Source organism: Hyaena hyaena, unplaced genomic scaffold (genome assembly GCF_003009895.1).
Source record: "Hyaena hyaena isolate Hyena2069 unplaced genomic scaffold, ASM300989v1 scaffold_64, whole genome shotgun sequence".
Lineage (NCBI taxonomy): Eukaryota > Metazoa > Chordata > Mammalia > Carnivora > Hyaenidae > Hyaena > Hyaena hyaena.
The window spans coordinates 2,187,002-2,195,394 of NW_024080698.1; the positions used below are offsets into that span (position 1 = coordinate 2,187,002).

The 8,393-nt window shown below is 55.0% G+C and overlaps 1 protein-coding gene across 1 annotated transcript; it reads left to right on the top strand.

Annotated features, from left to right (window-relative positions):
• Positions 1-3,313: 3,313 nt before the first annotated feature.
• ZFP36L2 (ZFP36 ring finger protein like 2) lies at positions 3,314-7,664 on the top strand. The gene is made up of 2 exons (XM_039232435.1): positions 3,314-3,691; positions 4,219-7,664. Exons 1-2 carry the CDS (start codon positions 3,641-3,643, stop codon positions 5,659-5,661), a joined length of 1,494 nt encoding a protein of 497 aa, XP_039088366.1. The 5' UTR covers positions 3,314-3,640; the 3' UTR covers positions 5,662-7,664.
• Positions 7,665-8,393: the final 729 nt, after the last annotated feature.

Sequence of the window (8,393 nt, forward strand, 5' to 3'; positions counted from 1 at the left end):
CGCTGTCTACTGTCGTTTTCTTGGTGACAACAAAAGATTCTCATTGAAGATGTCAGAAAACACAATTATCCATTTCAGTGTTTCAATCTAGCAACCTTAAGGTTTTTCTGCCTTTTCCAAGCCCAGCCCAGCCCTCTGCCTCAGACAGCCAGCAGGTGTCGCTGTTGCATTCGTTTTGCTTCATTGGCTTGCCCTTTTTTTTTTTTTTTTTTTTTTACTTATTTCAGAATTGAGTGTTACCCACAGATGGCTATCTTGAAATTCATAGCTTGGATTGGCCAGGACCTCATCCATATTCATTTTTTTATGCTGGTTATCAGAAAAAGCCATTTTTGTAGGATATAAAAGTTGGTCCGCCTTTCAGGGACTGTAAATATTTTTAAATACTTCTCAGGTGAGCAATCACTTGGAACTATGTTATTGATGTGTGAGGGTCTGAAGGGGCAGTTTAGAGGAGAGAAAGTTTGATAGCATTTCCTACTGCAGAAAAGCTCGTATTTCAAATGTGTTTCTCTTTAAAAGAAAGAGAACCTAACACTAAAAACACAGCCATACTGGAAGTATAGAAAAATAGCTCCGTAGGAAAAGGCAGGGAAAGGAGTAAACTGAGAATCCCAAGTTCTGTCCTAAAGAGAACAGGAAATTCCCCAGGTAGTTTTGCACTATTCAGCTCAAAATGTGTTTTTTGTGATCCTGAATTAAGTAGGATCCTGTGTAGCCCACACTTGATGGAAAGTGGCCAGTCTAACATTTCTTTTTGTTCTGAGAAGCCCTGACTGGGTGAGAAGTCAGGAAATTGTTGGCATAATGCAGAGATGACCATGGTTCAATAACTATGAAACTGGCCCCAGCAAAGCCCAGCTCATTGGAAATGGCCAGCGTTCCTTTTCTCTCCATTTAAAATGAAATCAAAGCAGTTACATAATAATAAAAGCACCTTATACCAGCAGGTGCTTGGTACCAAAACATGTACCAGGATCCCTCCACCAAGCCTGCAAAGTGAGTGTTCTCACGGCTGCCAACTGGCAGTTACCCCAGATTTTGACGTTGGCTGCCTGTGGCCAGCCTGGGAGGCCGGGGGGGGGGAGAGAGGTTTCTACTGGTTTTGTATTTGAAATCTTATTACTGACCTACAAGAGCAGTGAAATGGCTATTTCACACTTGCCTGATGCATTCCGGGGGAATCTTAGAATACTACTGTCCAGCTACCCTCAGGCCCCCAGTTTGGGGTCATTTCAACAAAGAACAAAACAGAACAGTTGGGGTTCTTGAGGGCTCTGGGCTGTGTCAGCCACCGTTGCCCAGCTCTGTCTGGGGACCAGTGCAGGCTGGGTGGTGCAATCACCCAGAGTGAAGCAATCACATCTTCCAGGGTCATTGCCCTTGGCTCCAAGCTAGAGGGTCCGAGATTCGGTGCCCCTCAGGTCTGCACGCATGATTCTGTGGACCTCTACCCCTCTGGCCGCAGTCCAGAGTCCTGGCTGTCTCCATTTTTATACTTCGTGAATTGTTTTAATAAATAATATGGGTTTATACGTGCTCATCTTTTACACACCTTAACAGATAACGCATTTGCACCTTGACAAGGGTGAGAGATGAGTAAAGCAGGAATTATCTTAGTTTTACAAGGAAACCCAAGTACCAAAGAGGTTACGTGATTTGCCTGAGATCACATGACTTGGAAGGGGCAGGGCCTGAACGCCAACCCTGGGGTTCTGGTGCTCTGCGGACTCCAGCTCTCTGGGTGATGCTCAGGGAGTTACAGCGGGGGCAACTGCATGCAAACTGAACTCCGAGGCGTCAGTTCCATGAGTGACAGGCCTGGTGGCTCACACCCTCCCCCCACTTCCAGGTTAACGAATGGAAATGACCATGAGGAAACAGCGAGAAATAAGATCAATGTGGGAAGGGGGTGTGGGTTGATTCCTTCCCTAGAGGGAACTGGGCCTTCCAACTTAGGCCCCGTTGCGGCCTAAGCTGCCAGGTGTGCGAGATCATGGGCCCGCTCCAGGTTTTTGGCAGCACATGTTTAGACGCGGAGTGATAAGCGTCCTGGACCAGACCCCAGATCGGACCGACCCGGCCGTCGGCGGCTTTTGCCTAACTGGGCGCTAGGGGGGGCTGTCTGCCCCATAGCCTGAGGGCGCCCGTTGGCCAAGGCATTACCCCGCGCAAGGCTTTGGGGTGTGGGACTGGGGAGGGGGGGAAAGGAGGGCAAGACCGGCTTGAGCGTCCTCGGTGCCCTGCCCTGCCTAGCCGCCGGTCGGCCTCCGCCCGACCCTGCGGCCCTCCACGGGCTAAGGCAGGGCGCGGCGCCCCCAACGGCCGGGGAGGAAAGGGGCCTGGAGGGCACGTCCGGCCACGGCTGCGGCGGCCGGGGAGCCTCAGCCGGCAGCTGCACCCCATCCCCTGGGAGGGCTGGGGAAGGCCGGGCTGACCGGCGGACGACGGACGGGGTGGCGGGAAGTCGCTTCCAGGCCTGCGCAGCTCGCCTGGCCTTTCCTCCCGTCCTCCCAGCCGGCTCCCCCGCCCGGGACGCCCCGCGCCACTCCGCGCCTTTGGCCCTGGCTCAAGGTCTTGTGATGTGATTAGCAAAGCCAGCGCCTGTCCTCAGACACTCAGCCCTGCCCTGCAGGCCCCGGCGCTCAAGCCCTGTTTACTGCAGCCTGGGCGGGGACGGGGGCGGGGAATCGGGCCCAGGCTCCTCCGGGCGAGACTGCCGCGGCAGCCGCCCGCGTGGCCGCTCCCGCCCCCACCCCCACCGCGTCTCCACGTGCAATCGGGATGGAGCCACCACCCACCGGACGCAGGCCCTGAGCCCCCGCCTCCCGGCCGAAGCACCCTTTGCAGGCCAGCCGGGCCGCGCGGACGGTTGCAATATTCTCGCATTTTGCAATTCCCGCGCCCAGTATAAAACCGAGAGTGGGAGATAAAAGCTTCGCAATTTTCCCTAGCAGGTTCCGGCGCGGGGAGACACGTCCAGGGCTGCAGAACCCTGGTCACTTTAAACGTGCAGGGGATTTCCAAAGTGCAGCCCCAGAGGAAGGGAGTCTTATCTTCCCGCCGCCACCCAGCAGCACCCATCAGGGCCGACCTCTCCACGCCGCCCCGAGCGCCCCGGCAGCCTGCCCCGCCCCCAAGGCCTCCCGCCCCCTCCCCCAGAGAAAAAAAAATTGGCGGCGGCCAATGGGAGGCCACGAAGGCGCTTGACGTCCGCGAGCCGGCGAGCGGCGTTGCCTGGAGACCCCGGCGGGGTCAGCGTTCCGTCCCCTCCTCCGGCACGCCCGCCGAGCCGCGGCCGCGCTCCCGGGCTCTATATAGGGCGCGCTCTCGCGGGCCGCGGAGTTCCAGCAGTCCGCGAGCTGTCGTCGGCTCCGCGCGGGGGGGCGGGCCGGGCACCCCGGGGCGCGGAGGAGCGCTGTTTGCTTCTCTCTCCTTTTCCCCCCGCTCCGCACTCCCGGGCACCTTCAAGCCAGTCCACGCTGCTTCCCTCTCCCTCTCGTCTCGTACCCCGGCAAACTTTCGGTTCCTACCCCGCCCCTCACCCGTTATTCGTCGTGGCTCGAGCCCGGCCGCGCCGCCCCGAGGGCTCCTCCGGACCTCCCTGCCTGCAGCGCCGACCATTACAGGATCCAGAAACATGTCGACTACACTTCTGTCCGCCTTCTACGATATCGACTTCTTGTGCAAGGTACGCGAGGGAGGCAGGAGGGGGGAAGGCGGGCCGGCAGGAAGCCCCTCGAGAGTTCTCAGACTTTGCCTCTGCTCTCGGCTTTTGGGGCGCCGCTCTCCCCGCCTTGACTTTGCGGTCGGGGAAAATCCTGGAGTTTGCTGTACTATGTGTTCGTGCCTTGTGGGCGGGGAGAAGGAGCTGGGAGGAAGGGCGGGAGGGAGCCGCTGTCGCTGTTTAGTTTCTCCGGCGCCGGCCGCGGCCACGCTGCCCGGGGCTTCCCGGACGGGGTTTGCGCCGCCCCGGCTGGCGGCCCACGGGCTGAGGATCACATGTCGAAACCGAGCGCCGCCTGGGGTGGGAGTCGGCTCCTCCCAACGCGAACATGATTCTTCTGCGCGTGGAGGGGTGGAGGGTGGGGGCTGAATCGAAATCTGCAAAAAGGAAGAAGAATCAGAAGGCTTGGAAGTTACTCTGCAACTCGCCCCAACTCTCCTCTCCTTTTCCATCTTTCATCCCGTCCTCGCCCCCACCCCTCCTTTTGGCAGACGGAGAAATCCCTGGCCAACCTCAATCTGAACATGCTGGACAAGAAGGCGGTGGGGACGCCCGTGGCCGCCGCCCCTAGCTCGGGCTTCACGCCGGGCTTTCTCCGACGGCACTCGGCCAGCAACCTGCACGCACTCGCACACCCCGCGCCTAGCCCCGGCAGCTGTTCGCCCAAGTTCCCGGGCGCGGCTAACGGCAGCAGCTGCGGCGGCGGGGCGGCGGGCGGCCCGGCCTCCTACGGCACTCTCAAGGAGCCGTCAGGGGGCGGCGGCACGGCCCTGCTGACCAAGGAGAACAAATTCCGGGACCGCTCGTTCAGCGAGAACGGAGAGCGCAGCCAGCACCTCTTGCACCTGCAGCAGCAGCAGCAGCAGCAGCAGAAGGGGGGCGGCGGCTCCCAGATCAACTCCACGCGCTACAAAACGGAGCTGTGCAGGCCCTTCGAGGAGAGCGGCACGTGCAAGTACGGCGAGAAGTGCCAGTTCGCGCACGGCTTCCACGAGCTGCGCAGCCTGACTCGGCACCCTAAGTACAAGACGGAGCTGTGCCGCACCTTCCACACCATCGGCTTCTGCCCCTACGGGCCGCGCTGCCACTTCATCCACAACGCCGACGAGCGGCGGCCCGCGCCGTCGGGGGGCGCCTCCGGGGACCTGCGCGCCTTCAGCGCGCGTGACGCGCTGCACCTGGGCTTCCCCAGGGAGCCGCGGCCCAAGCTGCATCACAGCCTCAGCTTTTCGGGCTTCCCGTCTGGCCACCACCAGCCCCCGGGGGGCCTCGAGTCGCCACTGCTGCTCGACAGCCCCACGTCGCGCACGCCGCCGCCACCGCCCTCGTGTTCGTCGGCCTCCTCCTGCTCCTCGTCCGCTTCGTCCTGCTCGTCGGCCTCCGCGGCCTCCACGCCCTCGGGCGCCCCGACGTGCTGCGCCTCGGCGGCGGCGGCGGCCGCGGCCGCGCTGCTGTACGGCACCGGGGGCGCCGAGGACCTGCTGGCGCCGGGCGCCCCGTGCGCGGCCTGCTCGTCGGCCTCGTGCGCCAACAACGCCTTTGCGTTCGGCCCGGAGCTGAGCAGCCTCATCGCGCCCCTCGCCATCCAGACCCACAACTTCGCCGCGGTAGCCGCGGCGTACTATCGCAGCCAGCAGCAGCAGCAGCAGCAGGGCCTGGTGCCCCCCGCGCAGCCCCCGGCGCCGCCCAGCGCGCCCCTCCCTGCCAGCGCCGCCGCGCCCCCCTCGCCGCCCTTCAGCTTCCAGCTGCCGCGCCGCCTGTCCGAGTCTCCGGTGTTCGACGCGCCCCCTAGCCCCCCGGACTCGCTGTCTGACCGCGACAGCTACCTGAGCGGCTCCCTGAGCTCCGGCAGCCTCAGCGGCTCCGAGTCCCCCAGCCTCGACCCCGGCCGCCGCCTGCCCATCTTCAGCCGCCTGTCCATCTCCGACGACTGAGGCAAGGGGGCGCCAGCGAGGAGGAGGAAGGGAAGGCTATTCTGGGGACGTTGGAGGGCGCCCCTGCCGTCGCACCCGCGTTAAGGGGCGGGGGGCGGAGGGGGCTACCCGAGTGGGGGTGGTGATAGGCCACGAGCAGACTGCAGGCCGCACCGAGCACTTGGACTCGAACTCGTGTGCCGGGAGGGGCCTCCACCCCTCCCCTTTCGGTTTCCTCTTTTTTTTTTTTTTTATTATTTTTATTATTACGAAGTTTCATTCTTGTTGAGCAAAAAAGCCAACGAACTTTTGTATTGATGAACAAAATATTCACAACAGGGCAGTTGTGATGCGAACAGAACAAAAAAAACCAAACACTTAAACTTTTTTTAGGTCTCCTGTGAGTTTGGGACTTTAGGAAAAAAAAAAAAAAATCAACCCAGCACCAGCAGCTACCAGTCACCATTCCATATCTTCACTTGAAAGCATTAGTTACAGTCCAGATGTGGGAACTCTTATCTTGAGAGAAGTTCCTAATTGTCGTTTGTCTCAGACCAGTGTAAACAAACCAGCCAGCCACCACCTTGCTAAACCTAGAAGCTTCTGGAAATCCAATATTCTACCAAGAATATGCCTTGATTGTAGTCCTGAGCGCCATAGGTTTTTATTTGTTTGACACAAAGTTCTATATGTCTGGAGGAAAAAAAAAACGTTGCATTCCAAAGTTTCATACTGGTTACTGGTTTCTTGCCACCACTTAGTGGATGTTTAATTTTAGAACCATTTTGTCTGCTCTTTCTGGAAGCCTCGGGCAGAGCTTAGTTTAATGTTGGGGGAATAACTGCTGAATTTTTAGCTGTTTTGAGTTGATTCGCACCACTGCACCACAACTCAATATGAAAAAACTATTTAACTTATTTATTATCTTGTGAAAAGTATACATTGAGAATTTTGTTCATACTGTATTTATCAAGTATGATGAAAAGCAATAGATATATATTCTTTTATTATGTTAAATTATGATTGCCATTATTAATCGGCAAAATGTGGAGTGTATGTTCTTTTCACAGTAATATATGCCTTTTGTAACTTCACTTGGTTATTTTATTGTAAATGAGTAAAAAAAAATCTTAATTTAAGAGATTGTATGTAATATTTATTTCATTAATTTCTTTCCTTGTTTACGTAAATTTTGAAAGATTGCATGATTTCTTCACAGAAATCTATCTTGATGCTGTGGAAGTAGTTTGAGGAATATCTTATGAGTTTTCTTAGAATGTATAATGGTTGTAGCCCATCCAACTTTAAGAAAAAAAAAGTGACCACATACTTTGCAATCAGGTTTAAATGTGGCGTGCTTTTCTCATTCCAGCTTTTAAAATTAGCAAAAAAAGAAGAGACCCTTTTTGTTCGTTCACCAATTCTACTGTGACATACTCTGCGTATCTGCGTCAAAAGACATGTAGCAATAATGGGGTGGGGGTAGTCTCACAGTGCCTTTGGAAGGGCCAGAACTTGCCTTAAATCTTCCTCAACCAAATAAGTATTTTTCTATTAGTGCTCGAGAGAATTTGAATGTAGGATGGGTTCAACTGCACAAACGGAAAAGATATTTACCACTTTTTTTTATATAGATACAAAGTGAAGAGGCCACCTCTTAGTGCTAAAATGGTATGTAGTACATGAATATGCCTTGTTTCATTACAGAAGATTCCAAAACTTGTACTATTTTTTTTGTGTGTGTGTGTGCGCGCGCGTAGAAGGGCAGGAATGCTTTCCTGGACAGCGGATGAATGAGCAGTAGCTTTACTTTGTTTGTACGTAGGTACAGTTGGAGCACTATGTATGTATGTATGTACTCTGGACTACTTTGTCGGAAGTAGGTTTTTGAATGTAATAAGATAAGTCAACTTGAGTTGTAATATATTTTGGGGAAATCAGTTCACTACAGATTGTGGCTGTAAACATTGTACTGTAAATGTTTTGTAGTTTTCCCCCAATAAAATTTTTGGGAAAAAAAGGTATTCACGTGTAAGCTAGCTTTTTTTTTTTTTTTTTTTTTTTTTTTAAAGCCAGAACATCCAGCCTTTTAACTTAATGCTGCTTTGCCCCGGGGCATTGCCCAGGCCTTGCAGAGGTAGGGGGCTAAGACTTCACGGGAGCTGGCATGCTGAGGGTTCAGAAGAGCCTGCCCCTATGTATTTTATAGCAAGTACTTTTAGCTGAAAGGAAGTAATTATTTGGACTGTCAGGGGCATTAGTTAGCTGTTCCCCTTGGTAATAAGATGCATCCCAGCGTTGGCTGACTGGCTGGTGGCAGGCCCTGGCTGAAGGCCTGAAGGGGTGTGGCCCGCCTGTGAGTCACCGACTGGATCACGTGTCTGCGGTGGCAGCTGAAGGTCGGTTTTTTTTTTTTTTTTTTTTTTTTTTTTTGCTGGGACATCCAGGGACCAGAACGGCTAAGGTGGGGAAGGGAGGAGGGTATCTGGCCCTCCCGGCCAAGCGTACTGAGCTTAAGAGGAGGGGGGTGGGTTAGGCTGAGACTTTCTTGGGCTGGAGAACCAAGGTTTTGCCTGGACTTCAAGAAGCTTGGCCGTGTCCTTGTCCGGAGAGGAAGGAAAGGGGAGGAAGATTAAACAGGTCAAACTTATATCTGGGTAATGTTTGTTTATGCGGACAGCTTCCTCGGGGAGTGAGCACACACGATATTTATGCAAAAGGATTAGTGTCTGCTTTAGGCGACTCTGAGTGGC

Excerpts from the sequence above, each read along its gene's own strand:
- ZFP36L2 (XM_039232435.1), top strand. The coding sequence starts at position 3,641 with ATGTCGACTACACTTCTGTCCGCCTTCTACGATATCGACTTCTTGTGC. Across the intron at positions 3,692-4,218 it reads ATATCGACTTCTTGTGCAAG|ACGGAGAAATCCCTGGCCAA; the intron begins GTACGCGAGGGA and ends TCCTTTTGGCAG.